General features: G+C 36.1%; 2 protein-coding genes across 3 annotated transcripts in view; one reads left to right on the top strand and one right to left on the bottom strand.

Annotated features, from left to right (window-relative positions):
- Positions 1–4066, bottom strand: part of dgo (ankyrin repeat domain containing protein 6 diego) — a 65054-nt gene extending 60988 nt beyond the window's left edge. Inside the window, exon 1 of the mRNA XM_089236411.1 lies at positions 3596–4066. The gene's annotated coding sequence lies outside the window, so the exon portion shown is untranslated. The remainder of the gene's footprint in view (positions 1–3595) is intronic.
- A 7018-nt stretch (positions 4067–11084) lies between these two features.
- The window catches only part of Ltn1 (E3 ubiquitin-protein ligase listerin), a 46441-nt gene continuing 40308 nt past the window's right edge, over positions 11085–17217 (top strand). For both annotated transcript variants that reach the window (XM_089236410.1, XM_089236409.1), the window contains exons 1-5: positions 11085–11267; positions 12021–12197; positions 14459–14557; positions 16098–16328; positions 17128–17180. In XM_089236410.1, coding sequence (XP_089092536.1) covers positions 11220–11267; positions 12021–12197; positions 14459–14557; positions 16098–16328; positions 17128–17180 — 608 coding nt within the window. In that variant the 5' untranslated portion in view covers positions 11085–11219. The remainder of the gene's footprint in view (positions 11268–12020; positions 12198–14458; positions 14558–16097; positions 16329–17127; positions 17181–17217) is intronic.

The raw sequence follows: 17217 nt of genomic DNA, 5'->3' as shown, positions 1-17217 counted from the left end.
ATATTATTTCTTTCAACTTTTCCAGGACATGGCAACCTCCTTTCATGTTGATAGATAAGCTGACATGAATTCCAAAAATTTTGTGTTGTCCTGACTGATTTAGCAATCACATATGGGAAATTTTGAGCACCAATCCCAATTTTTTAGTCACCATGGTGACCGGACGTCTGGGATTTGTGAGCCCTAGCACAGAAGGGGGGGGGGGGCATTTTCTAGAGTAAGTATGTGAATTAGTAAGCTGGTATTGCTTAATGTGCGCCCAGAATATCGCTTTACCTTCAGCCCAAGACGACTGAAAGTGTCATAATGAATATGTCCCATTACTGAAAACTCCAATAAATAATGATAACGAACCTACAATGTATAATCTATATTGTAGATGATGGGAGAATGAAATTATGACAATATCTTTTTAAAAAAAAGGACTGGTCTATATCCAAAGCCGAATTTGTAGTTTAACCGCCTGCGGGCTACTTAAATTTTGAGACCCTTCTTCAGTCTTCTCTAACCACCAACTATTTAAATTTGCGCCACCCCCTTCGAACTTGCCGTCCTGGAAATACAGAGCACTTAGTTCTTCCCTCTTCTCCCGCTCCTACGTAAGCTTCTGTCTACATCTAGCTTTTTTTCACTCAGAGTGTCGAATGAACCCGAAACATCAAAATGTTTTACTTCAGGTATATTCAGATAGTACATATATATATGTGTATGAAGCACCGAGATTTTCATCGATCGGCATCTAAAAACATGGATTGAGAGGAATAAGTATTTTCCAGCGGATGCTCGTCCCGCCGCAAGAAAAGTTTACGCTTCCAACCACATGAACAAAAAAAAGCCATCTGTTCTCGCAATCGGGATCAGCAGCAGCTGCTCATCGCGGGAAGTTGATATGCTCTGTATATTGAAGTATGTTTTTTACATAGGCGCTTATATGTACGTAATCTTACATGAAGTAGTACCACAAAATACGAATATGTACTGTATTTGACATTGCATCGACACACATTCATGTGAATTGATTTTGTGACCATGTCCGAATTGAATAAATTGAATAGAAATTATATGGAAAAAGGGCCGTTTCCTCTGATTTAATTTTCAGTATGTTGTACTCGGCACAACAGTGGTCGGCTGAAGTTGGCTTTCTACGGTTTTCCAACTTCGAGGCGTGAATGCGCGCGAGCCGGTCTCCCATTTAAGAAAGTCTCTCCGCAGACAACAGAAGAACATGCACACCTTCAACACGACACTTACATACACAGAAATTCAGACACCTGCCATTTTCACTTCAGAATATACAAGGCCAGATGACAGCACCAGTAAACGTGTACTAAATACCAGTACACACGAAACGTGCATAACTCTAACAACATAAATACGTTTGAAATCACACATACACTCAGAGCACACGTTCCGGCATCTATTGTACCAATTCATTAGAAATTCGCCACAGAGGAATGCTTACGAGGTGCATGTACGGAAAAGTAATAGTATCCAAGTACTGTGTCATAACATAGCAAGTCACATTCCTGTTTCCCCCAGAGAATGAAATTTAATGAATAATGGAAACAGGGATCTTCAGCCTTCCAGAAAAAAACTTAGGCTAAATTAAAACTTTCCGTGAAGCCCGCGGGCCTGCCAGTTTAGTGCAGTACATATTTGAAATTGTAATACGGATTCACACACAAGGAATTAATTTAATGCGCGGTTTATGTCTTACCGGATGGGTCACTTTCCCCAAGTTAAATGGGGGAGCAAAGTATTGAAGACTTTCATTCATTCTAAAATTATCTCTTTATACAAATACAAATACAAATACAACGCCACAACAGGCAAAATGCCCAACGAGGTGGCTGATAAAAAGATGCCCATAAAAATATGGTTGTCATATGTTTCAAAAATACAGCAACCCAATTAAAAATGCAATTAACACAAATTACAAACAATATATACACATGATAAAATATTATACAATGCCCATAAAGAATACTTATGGTTGTCTTATTCTAAGAATGGATAGCTTCTCGATTTACCCCAACATGTTTATCGTATTTCTTTTTAAACGTGTCAATTGTGTTACAATTTACTACCTCCGGGGGTAAGCTATTCCATTTATTAACAACCCTATTGGAGAAAAATTCCCTGCGACACCATAACCTTGCATTGTCCCTCACCAATCGATACTGGTGTCCCCTTGTAAAAGCAGTCGCTTGGCGGTGTACTAAAAGTTCATGGTCCATCCTATCCATCCCATTGAAAATTTTGAACACTTCGATCATATCTCCTCGACACCTGCGTTCATCCAATGTAAACATATTCAAAAAATGAAGTCTTTCTTCATAACTCAAGCCCTGTGTGCCAATAAGGACACGCGTAGCTCTTCTCTGCACCCCTTCAACCAAGTCTATGTCCCTCTGTAGGTATGGTCTCCAAAACCTTACAGCATACTCCAGTCCAGGACGAACTAAGCCTCGAAAAAGCGGAAGAATGACTTTAGGAGAACTTTAATTACTCCATTAATTCAAAAATTAGTTTTTTAACCCTTTAAGTGGTTTTTAAAATTTTCCTGATCTGCATTATAACTGCCACTCGACATTGGAAATAAAAGCGTACTAAGAACCCAAGATATTTGGAGATGACCGAAATAAAGCAGGTCAAGTTTGACGAGATATCTCGGGATTGCCGCTGTAACGGTTAATTAAACTCCGTTAATTCTGAAATCAATTCTTTCACCAATTCTGTTTTTTTTATTAAATATTTCTTTTAATAATTTTAAAAATATTTTTGAAAGTAATTATGAAAATATCTTTAATCACTATAATTGAATTTTCCAGAATTTTCCGTAAATTATGTGACTATGAAATTTGGCCCAAAAATTAGTTTCGAATCGCATTATCAATGAAAGTAATTAACTTTTTTTAAGATAAAAAAAAGAACTTTATCAGTTCTTACAAACATCAAATGTATCAAAAGGCACATTATATCAACATTATATTGTTGCATAAATAATTTCATATTCTCTACCAAAGACCGAAGTACTTTTGAAAAGAAAAAGAAAAAAAAACGAAGCGTTTTTGTATGCGAGAATTAATAACAAAAATGGCATTGCAAACACCAACTAATTTTCAAAGTTACATTAGAAAAGTTTACTAGGAAATAAAAAGAATTGTGGAAGGGCTTCATTAACTTATTTGGGCAAAATTCATCGATATTTTAATTAATAATATCGGGGGGGGGGGGGGGGGGGGTTTATAAAAAGAATTTTCCAAATCGAAAACCGCATGAAAAATTGAAGAAATAAATAAGCCAAGCTTTTTCAAGAAACACATAAAAACAGGGCAAATGAACGAAATAATTTTGGAAAGGAGAAACCGTTTCCTTTGGTAAATAAATAAGAGCAGACGCGCGAAAGCACTGAAAATTAATGAGAAAATAGTCAATTTTTAAAACATTGGTGAAACCACAAATATTTTGTAATTGAAAGGGAAGAATGCCGATCTCACGGTAAGAAAATATTATTCCTGTATTGACAATCGTTAATAAATACAAAATAATAGCGATGTAAGATTATAAATAATAAAGTGTCTCGATACTGCACCTTGAGTGGATCCCTCGCAGCATGTGAAATCCTTTTAATCCATAAAATCCGCTCGATCTACCTTTCACATATTTCCACAGGTGGGATGGGAAGGGGGGGGGGGGGCATTCAACAACGCGATGTGTGAGATCAACACAATCTCACGTTTGTTCTACGTGAAGAGAGCAACAACATAGTGAGTGCAGCGACGGACGGCACAAAAATCACCTCAGATTTTCAGATGCGCGCCGAAAAAAACAAAACAAATTCAAGACATCCGTGAGATGTTCGTAGGAGAATGTGAAACTGGTCATCAAAAAATTAATGTGCCATAAAAAAGACAACGAAACGCGTGAAAACGAATAATAATAATAAATAACAGCAGCGCGATCATCCAAACTTTCGGTCGCCTTCGCCACGCTACGTACAACTTTTGACGAATCTGGTTGGTCCTCGTCGTACGTACGCACACACACCTGCTGGTGAAGACCTGAATTTGTTCTCGATGAGGTTGCCACGTAATCATCAACGTCGCCAAAAAAATGTTACAATATTCGCCAAATAGCAGGGTACGCTGACCGACAGAGAATTGGCTTTATTATTTTGTACGTATTTTATTTCGTATACTACAGGGGTCTTCAACGTTTGGCCCGCGGGCCACATTTGATCCTCAGACCATTTTGTCGCGTCCCACCGATTATTTTCAGAAAACGGTTGAAAGCATTGAAAAACGATTAATTCTAGAATTAATGGAAAAAATAATTTCAGAATTAATGGAAAAAATAATTTCAGAATTAATGGAAAAAATAATTTCAGAATTAATGGAAAAAATAATTTCAGAATTAATGGAAAAAATAATTTCAGAATTAATGGAAAAAATAATTTCAGAATTAATGGAAAAAATAATTTCAGAATTGATGAAGAAATAATTCTAAAATACATGAAGAAATAATTCTAAAATACATGAAGAAATAATTCTAAAATACATGAAATAAATAATTCCGAAATTGATGAAATATCAGAATTACTGAAAGAAATAATTTTTGGAACAAATAATTTCGGAATTAAAAAAATCTATCTATATATATAAAATTGATTTTCTGTGTGTCTGTGTGTGTGTATGTTCTCTATACAAATCTACAATTTTAGATCGATCGTCGCCAAATTTTGCATATATACCAAATGGGACCCGACTTGAACGATAGGCTACTTTAAAATTTCGTCAGACCAGGGCAAATGCCCCAAATGGGCAAAAAACTGTCCGGCAACAATGGTTTTTGGGCCTCAACAATCACTTTCCGAACGTTTACTTTGGTTACCGTGGTTCCCTAGCGATGAGTTTCAGACGCGTTTATGTCTTTACAATGGTTTGTCACTTCTTTAATGCTGCCAGTTATGTATAATAGTTTATGCCTTTATAATGGTTTGCCACATTTTCAATACTCTCAGTAATGAGGCTTTTTGAATAGACGTCATAATCATCACCATCATCGCTTTGAGGGTCAGGAAAAGGGTGATACTCATAGAAATCACTATTAAAATTGCCGATTTAACTGCATAAATACGGAAATTTAGTGGGGGGGGGGGGGGGGGGGGTCCCTGCCACATCAATAATTTTAAAAATTAAATTGAATTCTCGATTTTTGAAATATGGAATTCACTTGGAGATACGAAGCCCAGAAAATTAAAAATATGAATAATTTGCCGGATCTACTTTTGAGTTGGATATCCATGTAATAACATTGATTTCAACTTTTTATTTATATCTTCTCAAGCATGAAAATTAAGTTCTCCGTATTGTCTTTTGATATTTATTTGCATAAATTCATATAGTTTAGGATGTTTTTAAAATTAGTTATGGGCCCCGTAAAGTGCATCGAAAAAATTCCACAGCTTTAATTAAACATTTTTGGAAGCTCAAACAGGCAGAAATAGATAACTTGAAGTTCAGGGGGAGGGAATCAAAATACCTAACACCCATAAAAAAAGTGGGGGGGGGGGGACTATTCATTTCTACGTTTCTTTAAATTTAGATTTATTTCTTTCATGAGTCGCGCAGGACGTCGCCATATTGGTTAACTTAGACACGGTTTGCATGTCCCTCAAAGAAAGAGGGAGATATCACGTGTTTCTAACAGCCTTATTGAAGAAAACCCGGGCAGCGCCGGGTATTATAGCTAGTAACTTATAAATCAATTAGAGAAATAATTTCTTGATTTCTGTGATAGAAATTATTTCACAATCAATAAAATAATAGTTGCATAATTAATGAAAGAAATCATTTCAAGGTACATTGAGGAGGAAAATACTTTCAGAATTACCGGAATAAATAATTTAAGAATCATTTCATTCATTAAATGATTTAAGATTGAAATTAATATCAGAATTAATTAATTTAATCAGTAATCAATCAAAAAAGTTTTCAGAATCAGTGAAAAAAATTATTTCAAAACTAATCACAATTGATAATTAATAAAAGAAATAATTTCAGAATATATAAATAGTCTTCAATTATTTTTGTTCCTGTTTAACATGGAGCCCTATTGGCCCCTTCTATTAAGATTTCACTAAATTCCGTGAGTCGTTGGCCTGCGGGCTTCATGGGGAGTTTCAATTTGGTCCGCCGTGTCTGAAAGGTTGAAGACCCCTGGTATAATACAATCTCTTACGACGTTAATGATGGAGAAAGAAAACAGTATAACGTGTTTTCGTAGAATTATTATAAATCTAAAATTTCTATCTCCCCAACTTCGTAAATAGAAATTCATCTTTTCGAATGCACGCGTGCTCTTTCGTCTAAAAAAAAACAGGTTCACAGGTTACTGTGTACGTGTGATAGAGACTGGAACGCCTCGAACCGTAATAAAATGAAATGTGCTTCCAGTAGCACGTAATGCCTTTGAAATCAAAACTAGGCCCATTTTGATGTGTTATAGTAAAAGTGATAAATCCTATGATTAGGGGCCGTTCAAGTATTACGTCAGAAAATTTTTGGCAATTTTAAACCCCCCCTTTCCCCCTTGTCAGCAAAACTCTGACCCCCCCCCCCCCCCTCTCAGCAAGAGTTCATCAGCACTGCCCCCGCCTCCTAACGCATATTAGTGGGATCAGAAACGTACGCGGGAGAGGGGCACGGGGGTTTCGTGTGCTCTCCCCCCCCCCCCCGACGTAAAAAAAAATTATTTTTTTAATGCAAAACATAATAATATTTCAAAAGAAAATACCTTTATGTGTTATTATAATCAATTTCTGTTAACTTCAATGCTATTTGAAGGGTAAGAACTCAAAATTTCTCTTTAAGAAATTCATTGTGACCCACCCTTTAAGCCATATATGATAAACCCTTAACCCGCAGACCAAATGTGGCCCTGAAGGTTATCTGATGTGGCTTTCCCCCTCAAACCTAATTTTGTAAAAATGAACTATATAAGCGGCACATTTACAAATCGCTTAAATGACTCGTGCCACAATTCTAGAGCATTCAAGTGGCCCCGGGCACATTTTCAGATAACTTAAGTAGGCCTCAAAGATCACTTTCACATTCAAAGATCACTTAAGTAATCGACAGAGTTCCAGAACACTTAAACGATCTGTGGCACATTTAGAGATCCCTTGAGTAACATATGGCACAGTTTTAGAGCACTTAAGCGGCCTTCCCAGTGCGGTTCTACATCAAGTTACCCGCGGAACATTTCCAAATTATTAAAGTGATCCGTGGCATACTTACGGATCACTTGAGTGATGCGTAACACAGTTTCAGAGCACTTAAGCAGCCCGGACACATTTTCTGAGCACTTGAAGGATCCGTGAAACATTTAGAGATCACTAAAGAGGCTCTGTAGGGGACTTATCAATAAGGGGAATGTTAGTTCAGGTGCCCAATAACTATCGAAAGATTTTTTTCCATTTTTGGCGCACCGAGTAAGATGCCATTAAGAATATTTCATATCTTCATAAAGGGTGGTTGATGACGTATAAGCATCATCCAAACCCTCCCCCCCCCGTCATCAAAAGTCAGCAAATCGGAACCCCCATCGATGCTGCCGTAATACTTGAATGACCCCTTATGCGCATAATCACTGACTATTTTGGAAAGTTTGATATATTTTGTTCATATATTTCGAATTCATTACATTTGCTGATGATTGTGTATAATTCCCAGTTTGTATTGGTAAATACGATAAATCATCAATGAATCACTTAATCTATCCTTACATCATACAAAAACTTCAATCTAGGTTGATGAACACGATGGGCTGTAATGTTGGATATGTTTGCAGATGTTGATAAACGCAGAAAAAGCCAACATTACGACTCATGAAATATTTTGCTTCAATCTTCTTATATGTTTTTTACCTCACATAATTTAATTGTGGTGTAATTTAATTAAATTACATAATGTTTATGGTAAAATACGTGTATTGCACCTATCACACACACACACATACGGGCAAAACTAACGATTATTTTTATGGAAGAGGGAAAATTATTGGTCACTTTCTACTGTGAGTCTTATTCAATTTCACCCGTGCGGGATTTGTTCACTTTCCTGCAACGTATGCCTAAAAATTTGGTTTTTGCAGAAAAATTATTTTTGCCAGAAAAAAATCCTTTTACTTCCACTTATTTTCGTTGTTTCAGAAAATAGAATAGCTGATGTATCGAGCGCTACTGGTTAAATAGGGGAGGGTAGAACTCCTTAATACATGAAGGCGTCTTAGGGGAGGAGGGTTTGGAGGTTGCTTACGTCATCAACCACCCTTTTTGAAGATATGAAATATTCTAAGCTGCTGACGAAATTTTCCTGACAACGGGGGAGGGGGGGGGTCAGTGTTTTGCTGACAGGGTGGGAGGGGTCAAAAATGTCTGAAAATCTGCTTACATAACACTTGAATGGCCCCTTTACTGATGGAAAAAATTTGCCAATAATTATAAGGGTTAACCTTTTAAACTTCTCTAAATATGTTTTTGTTCGCGTGTTCAATACATACTTCCTTGGTCTTTTTCAATTCCCGACGGGCAAACGGGGTAATCACTACCCAAACATGTGGTATAATTCCAACGAAGAGAGCACAGACTATACGAAACTTTATAAAACTATAGATTCCTGTCACATGCGCATAAACTGTCCTCATAAAAATGTTATCAAATAATATTTTTCATATAATGTTCATCTAAGGGCAGGGTGATTATTTAATTCCCCTTGCCGTATTTTACTGGCGAACCGTTGACACTAGAGCAGAGATCTAACACCTGTTGCTCGCGAGCACCACAGTGCTCCTCGAAGTACTAAGAGTGTTCAATGCTCATGTGCGATTTCGTGCTCGCGAGCACTTGATCAATGCTTTAATTAAACACAAAAATGACATTCAAGGATTACAATTACGCAGATTTCAGTCATAAGTCTATGAGAGTTACCCGTAAGCATGGCCCCCACATCCTGTAGCGGGGCCCCTAGGCTGGGATCTTTTGCGGGCCCCTCGGTCAGACTTTTAACGGGCCCTTTCTGTAGTTAATTTATAGCATGAAAAAGCAAAAAAATTATGATAATCGTCCCGGGCCCTAGGGCTAGAGCCCTGTCAGCCCCCCCCCCCTATGTGGGGGCCATACCCGTAAGGGGTGCTGTTCGTTTGACGATGGGTGACTCGAGAGGATTAATGACCCCTGTTCTAGAGACGTTCTAGAGGCACCGACATGAAGAAAATATTCCGGGGGGGGGGCTGAAAGTTGCTGGTCGTGCAGTATATACAGGACTGAATGGCATACGCAGGGGAGAGAAGGTACATTGCATTGTTTTTTCAGAAATTATTTGGGGGGGGGGGCTCAGCCCTCTTATAAAATTTATTGGGCTCAAAGGGTCTCAGCCGCTAGGTTTCGGTGCCTAAGACTGTACTTCCAATTAGAAAAGGTATCCAAATAACGTGTAGATGCGTCATTCCTGTTCCAATCAGTTGCATGGTTATTAAACTAAAGAACTTAACATTTTATACGGACGCCTTGTCCTCGGAAACCCAATTTCAAAGTGGTTGCCTTGTCTCTCCTGATGCTATTAAAGAAAATTCCACGTTTTTAAGTGCAATATTCAGTGAGATATTTGTTTTCGAAAAACACAGAGAAAAACTGGGGGAAAGAACAGCGTGGACAACGTTTCTTTCCCTGTTTTTTCTGATTCTGAATTCAAATATCTCAGCGATATTGCTCTTAGAATCGTGGAAATGTCTTTGTTGGCCTCAGGAGAGACAGGGCAACAACTTTGTAACTGGGTTTTTGAGGGTAGGGTGTCCGTCAGCGCCGTCTTACCATCGACTCACGCGGGCACGGCCCCTGGCCTCCAGAGAGGAGGGGCCTCACATAAATGAGAACTGGTTGAAATTTTCGAGAATTTTCCTTAGGCCACAAAAAAATCATGGTACTCTTAAGACGGCCCTGGTGTCCGTATGAAAAGTTATTTTTTTTTATTTTAATAACCCTTGCAATATGAATAACGCATCTAAGTTATACACGTTAAGACGCCTTAAAGGGGGTGTATAAAGGAGTTTTAATATACACGTTATTTGTGTACTTTTTTCTAATTAGAAGTATGCTTTTAATTGGATAATATGATTGGGAACGTCAGTTGGTGTTGCCACCTATTTTTCAAGTTAATAGTAATACGATATGCCGCTGTGGTGGTCGAGTGGTTATAGTGCCGGACTCGTGATGCGAGGATCCGGGTTCGAACCCCACAGTGGTGGTCGGCTGAAGTTGGTTTTCTGTGGTTCCCAACTTCAAGGCGCAAATGCGAGCCGATCTCCCTGTTAAAAAGTCTCGCCACAGAGAGCAACAGTCCTACAACGGTACATCATTCAACCATAACACTTCACTCATAGTTTGTAAAACTGGGGGCAGATGACAGCACTACACATAACAAGCATTACACAGAAAACAAAAAAACTTTACGTCAGGTTGCACTACACGTACACGCACATTCCCGCATGTAACTATTCGTTGGGGGGTTCTGCGGGTGGGGGGGGGGGTGGTGTAGCAGTAGTAGGTAGGGGCTCGGGGATCCATGATGCAGCCACCTCGTTGGGCAATTTGCCTGTTGTGGCGTTGTATTTGTATTTGTATTTGATATGCGTATGTGTCCCAAAATTTCATTTCCAATATTTGGTAAAACATATTGTGATCCATATTTAATTGCAACCGCAAGTGAGACAGTCAAAGAAAATGACATCGTAAATTCACACGTTCCAATTAACAAGACTGAACAAAACACAAAAAAAAAAAGCTTTCTCAAAACATTTTGACCAAAAAAATGTTGTCCCGTAAAAGACTTACTTATTTATGGTCACGCAGTCTCAAAATTTTTTGGTTTCATTCCGTAGAAAAAAATTTTCTGCGGAAATTCTGTGAATCGGACAAAAACTTTTCTTTTTGTAGTTTTAAAGCAGAAAAGTGTGACTAGTCATGAAAAAAAAATAATAATAAAAGGTAGTTTGTGAGGTTAAAGCCGTCCTTATAAATTCATCTCTTCTGATCCGTAACAGCGCAGAAAATGAAGTGTATGTCGTCGTAAGGTTTCGGTGATTTCCGCTCAAAATTTGTTAAACGTACAAAACCTATTTTTATTAAACGGCATTTGTATTTTTCCTTCATATCGAGAATGGGGCGAAACAGAGGAACTCACCAAAGGACCAAAGACAACGCAAGGGTATGACCGATACATATTCTGTTGTGGAAGAAAATATGTTTCATGATACAGTGCAGTACACACTCTCTTGTAACATATCCTCTTCCTGTTCACTCCGATTTTGATCAATTCATTTCCATACACAGGGTCTCCTATAAATTTGTAATAATTGAATTAGTATGTTTTTGAATGTGCGCGCGAAAAGAGATTTTACTTTAGGTACGAGAATATATATACATTTAATTTTTGTCGATAGAAGAAAGCAAATCACCGGAAATATGAAAGATCAAGAGTCCTGTATAAAATTCACGTGGTGTACGATTAACAACTCATTTCTGAATTTTCCTGTTACTGGCATCTTGCATAATGTTTTCATTGTGATAATTTTCATTGGTAGATGAAGCACTATTGGTGAAGTTGCTTTACGTCAGCCACTGGCTGAGGCTTCACGCACATTTCAGAAGAGATTGAAGAAAAGTTCAGGCCTCGCTCCATTTCATTTTTCATAAGCTTGGTCAGCGCCAATGTTGTGACTTTTCTCCATTCCAAAATTGTGAAACCCCCCCCCCTTCTCCCCACCTCCAAATTTGTCTTTGTAATTTTCGCCTACCCTTTATTTTTTATGTTTTGTTTATTAATTTTTTTGTATGAGCACTTTCAGATCCGAAATTTTTTTTGTTTGGAGTTGAGTTATACCTTTTTAAAATTTGTGTGCCAACGTCATTTTTTTAATCATCATAGTGATCTGTATAATTAGATTTTACAAATTTCCAGCCATCCAGCAGTGGCCGTAGTGCGGAATTGCTGACTAACACAGGTACATCAGGTTTCGTTGGCTTCAATTCATTGAAATCTCAACATTTGACTCAAGATGTCGATGACAGAATAGACGGTGCATTTAGCATGGTCATGAAGAAGATGCAGAAGCGTGATACTACTACAAAGTTGAAAGTCAGTTATCCTTGAAATTTCATTTCCATTAAATATTTCATGCGCTCAATGATTGTTGTATTGTGCATATCTCCGATGATGATTATGTCAGCTATTCTCAAGTGTGTGCTACAGGGAGCTGTCCTTATTAATTTATGTCTATTCAATACCATGGAGTGGTTCTTTGTTAAACTATTCTGGGGAGCTATGGATACATGTCCACCAGGGCAAAGGGCCCTGTGCGAGACAAATTTGAGAACCAATGGCTTATGTCAAAACAATAAAATATGCTATCTATCTAGCACAAGAGTCTAACTTTCTCGAGTCGTGAGCACTGCCTTTGCCAATCCTCAACCAAAGAGCACTCCTTACGGCAACTTTGATATGCTTATGCCTGAAGACGTGCATAATTATAATCTTGAATGCAATTTTTATAGTGTGTTTAATTGAATCATTCATCAAGTGCTCAGAAGCATGAAACCAGACATGAGCATTGAGCATTTTTGGTGCCTTGAGCAACAAGTTGAAGAAGGCAGATCTAGAGTCTCAAACTGTGAGCTTTCAACTGGATGTTTAGTTCACAAAAGCTCCACATCCACTTAACAGCCTGTCATATAATTGAACTGATTATATGACATTATGACTATGACATTATGATATTATATGAATATGGCATTATATGACAGAAAATAGTTTCTAAACTTTTCTTTTTAAAAAAATTAAATAAAGTAGCTAAGAATTCAAATAATGCCCATGAATGAGTGAATGAACGGCAGAACTTTGCCACTGGACTAATCCCGTTGCCGAGATCTCTTCCAGCCCAGCTTCGTGGCAGAGTCTGGAACTCAAATATGCCCACTCAAATGCCCACAATTGTTTATAAAAAGATTTGAACAGCAATGTTTTGTTTAGAAAATCAATTGTGTTAGGTTAAACCTTAGTTTCTCACAATGTGCAAAAAAAATGTATTACATTATCAATAACTATAAACAAATTTTTTCCCAGACTACATGGATAGTAAGAAACAACATGAATAGTACTGAGAATGATGCAATATATGATGGGAATGATTTTTATGATGACAATGAACTACAGTCGAATCCTGTTTTAACCAGTCAAGTGGTTGCCGTCGCTGCCATACTTAATGGTGATGCTTACGATAGCATTTGCTGACGTGCAGACTTTTTTCGGTCTTTTTCACTAGTGAAGTGGTTAAGACGGCATTTGCAGTAGTGATATACGTAATGGTGGTGCCTATGACGGAATTTTTGCCGACACGCATACTTTTCGGTCTTTTTCACATAGATATGACGAAATAATTTGTCATACATGTGCTGCCATCTTTACAGCCATCCTTCTACTTTATTATCTCATCACTAGAGGGGGGTTGAACAATTATATTTCAAGGTCTGAGATTATTATTACTATAAGTTGTATTATCTTTGTATACTTGTATTATCTTTGTCATGTTTTGCAAAGCTGCATCGCCATCGTTTTTTTTTTCGATTTCCGATTCCCTTGCAAAGATGAATCTGTTTTATTATTCATATATCTTTTAGCAAAGGTTCAACTACTATGGTTCCACATAAATCCAGCAACAGCATTTCTTTTAGTCACAGGACATTATGAACCCCCCACCCACTTTTGGGGTGTCATATTACATCTCGACACATTTAAGCTATAAAAAATATTTCAATATTTCAAACTTCCAAGAAAAGGAAAAAAAAAGGGAAAAAGCGTGCGCATCTTCGAAAAAAAGTCGGCACTGCAGGTAACGCGTGGAGAAATTAATTGGACAGTTGACTGGTTAACGAATACTGTTATAGCGAAAATATCGTTTTAACGAACACTTTTCCCAAATCCCCTCCCCAATAAGTTTACGTAGAAGAAATGCAAATACCTCAAATTCCTTTATAACAAAGTGATTTCTCCAGTCTCTTGGAGTTTGTTATAACGAGATTCGACTGTTTTTGATGTAGCTGATTGTGATTTATCAGATGAGAGTGATGAGAAATTTAATGGCTTCTATGATAAATTAAAAACATCTTTTTATTCTTATATCTCAGAAGATATCTTTGATGGAAGCTTCTTTCTCAATTTTAAGCCCAAAAAATCAGGAGATTCCTTATATATATGTAGGTTGCTTATACATGCTTATGATTGCGATGAAAAACAAATTTCTATCTTTTTTTTTGCCATTTTGTTGTGAATAATGCAGCATTGCAAAACATTGAAGAAGTGGTGAAAATAATTATTATTAATAATATGCGTATTATTTTCAGGCGGTGCAGGAATTTGCTGATTTGTGTGATGAAAAAGATAAAGATTCCGTAATTGGTATTTTGCCATTTTGGCCACGATTGTACAATAAACTGGCTCTAGTAAGTATTGAAAAAATTAATTTTTAAGCTTAGCTTTTAACTCAGTTTCCTTCAAATATTTATAAAAATTGTCCAATCTCTAATTTCACAATTTAGAAAATAACATTAGTAGGATGTTTTTATATTTCTCTTCCTTGGAGGACATACAGAGTTGGATTGTTGACAGTTGAAATTCAATCATTCTGGGCTATAGCTCAATTAGCCCTCTCCTTCTGTAAATGCACCTCTGTGTATATGTATACAGTATAAAGCATCTTAAAGTTATGTTCAAGAGATAAAATTTTATGGAGATAAAATTATTCAAAATTGATAAAAGATTATAGAAAAAAGAAAAAATAGGGTTGTACTTGTATATTTAGTGTCTTTTAGATTAGGACTTGACAAATCCCAGGTCATCATGACAAATGAAAATATCGGCATTGGCTTCTAAAATTAAAATTTTCTATGTGTGTTGAGTAAATTAGATTCTGAGGGCAAAAGCAAAATTTTTTGGAATTTATATAAGTGTTTCTACACCAAAATGGATGAAAGTCACCAGCTCTTGAAAAATTCAAAAAAATTATTTTAGCCGCTTTCTCAGAAAAGAAGTTTGGCTTCTTCCAAATTTGGCTGGTGCTTCATTTTTTTTTAAACAAATGTTCTGTTCTTTCATATTTTTGATTATTCGCTTCAGTTTTTATAGTATTTAAATCATAATTTCTGCTACATGAAAGTGAAATTATCGAATAATAGTAGAGACATTAATTATATGAACTTGTTGAAATAATGTGGTTTTTTTTTGTGATTGAAACTTATGGTTTATTGCACGGTTAATATAAGTTTTAATGATTCAACCAAAGTATCTACTTTAACATACAAAAAACAATCAATGTTTAGTTTTCTGTCTTGATTTTGTTCATTTATGTATATTTTCACCTCTCTCTCTCTCTACTTGGTAGACAAGTAGTTTTTCTGTAATGCATGTTTTATTCTAAAGATTTTGTTTTGACAAAAAATACTTTCATTCTCAAATGTATAAAAATTTTATATAAAAAAGCATTCTACATGAGTATGCACAATTTACGGAAAATTGCTTTTGAAAATAGGGATTGGTGGGGTAAATATTGTCTGGAGTAAAATATACTGTAGGTTTGATGAATGAGGATACTGGATGTGAAAATATTTGAGTGTCATGTTATTATCAAATAACATACCTCTATTTCTTTAATCTGCATAGCTCTACGTCTTTCACTGTTCAGGTAGTTTACTACTGTTTTATACTCGAAGAAGTGAATTGCATTGGAATATTCAGTAGGGTATTTGAAGTAGGGTATTCGAAACTTGCGTATTTTTTTATGATGTTACAGATCTGTTGCTATTGTATCAAGATTCTTTCAAATAGAGACCTTTCATGAAAGTTGAAAATCTGCTAAGTATTATAAAGATGAAACCATAATTTACTGATTTAATGCAATTAAAAGTATAAAAATGTAATTCTCTGCGCATTGAATTTCAATTCTGCTCTAATTTGTTACCAACCTCTTGAACTCTTTTTTTTTAGGATACCGATCGTCGAATTCGAGAAGTTACTCAACAGGCTAATGCTAAGTTAATAGACAAAGTGAAAAGAGAAATTGCTCCTCATCTAAAGAGCTTAATGGGTGTTTGGCTAATTGCACAGTGTGATGTTTATGCCCCTGCCTCTTCTGTGGCAAGTGCTACTTTTTCTAACACTTTCCCAGAAAACAAAAAATCTGAAGCTCTTAGGTTTTGCCAGGGTGAAATTTTGCAGGTACTGTAAAAAATATTCCAGTCTGGTGTTTTGGTTTCTATATTTTCTTAAAATTAAATTTCAATTATTTTAATTGAAAAGAGCTAATAGTATAGTGATGTTACCTATATGCCTAGGTAGTAAGCATATTGTGTTACCAATATCTGAAGCACTATTATTTTCTCATACCCACCCATATAGCTGAGTAATTGCATCAGTATTCTATTCCAATATGTTTTGTAATTTTGTATCATTTATGCAATTGAAATTAACTTTATATAGCTTTATTACATGAAATTATGGTAATTGTTTTTAAGAAAAACTGTTCTAATGGGGTAATAAGCATGTGTTGATGGTAGAATATAACCACTAAAAGCAGTCATATGCCACCTCTTATATCGCCCTGGAAGTTTCATTCCAGAGAAATATTTGATATCCTTGGTTATATGTTTTTTTCACTAGGTTTGGTGAAATAGTCGAAGATAAAAGTGATATTGACAACCACACAGTAACATCTCAGAGAAGTGTTACCCAAATGTCATGGAGCAAACTTCTCGCAATACAATAAAGAAGCTTTTAAACTAACTGATATTTTTTGAGTTAAAAATTTGAGTTTAACAAAAATTTTAACAATTTCTGAGATTTTTATACAGAACATTAGCTAAGTTTCATACTTTTTCCTCATGTGTGCTATACCTTAGAGAAGAAATAAAGGCCTTTTATACCTCTTTTAAGTGCTACATTAAATTTTATATTTAATTCATGTTCACTCTGTTTTATGATCATTAGTTCTAATTTAAATCTTTTATTTTTATTTCAGTATATTAAGGATTGCTTGTATGTACAAACTCCTCAGTCTTTGAGTGAACCCAAGTGAGTGCAATTAAAAGTAATAAATTATTCACTAATA

This window comes from Pholcus phalangioides, unplaced genomic scaffold (genome assembly GCF_987345545.1).
Source record: "Pholcus phalangioides strain wild (caught in Gottingen) unplaced genomic scaffold, Ppha-v1.0 ptg000009l_1, whole genome shotgun sequence".
Taxonomy (NCBI): Eukaryota; Metazoa; Arthropoda; class Arachnida; order Araneae; family Pholcidae; genus Pholcus; species Pholcus phalangioides.
Note: the sequence above shows the minus strand (reverse complement) of the source record. Positions and strands in the feature narration are given on the sequence as shown.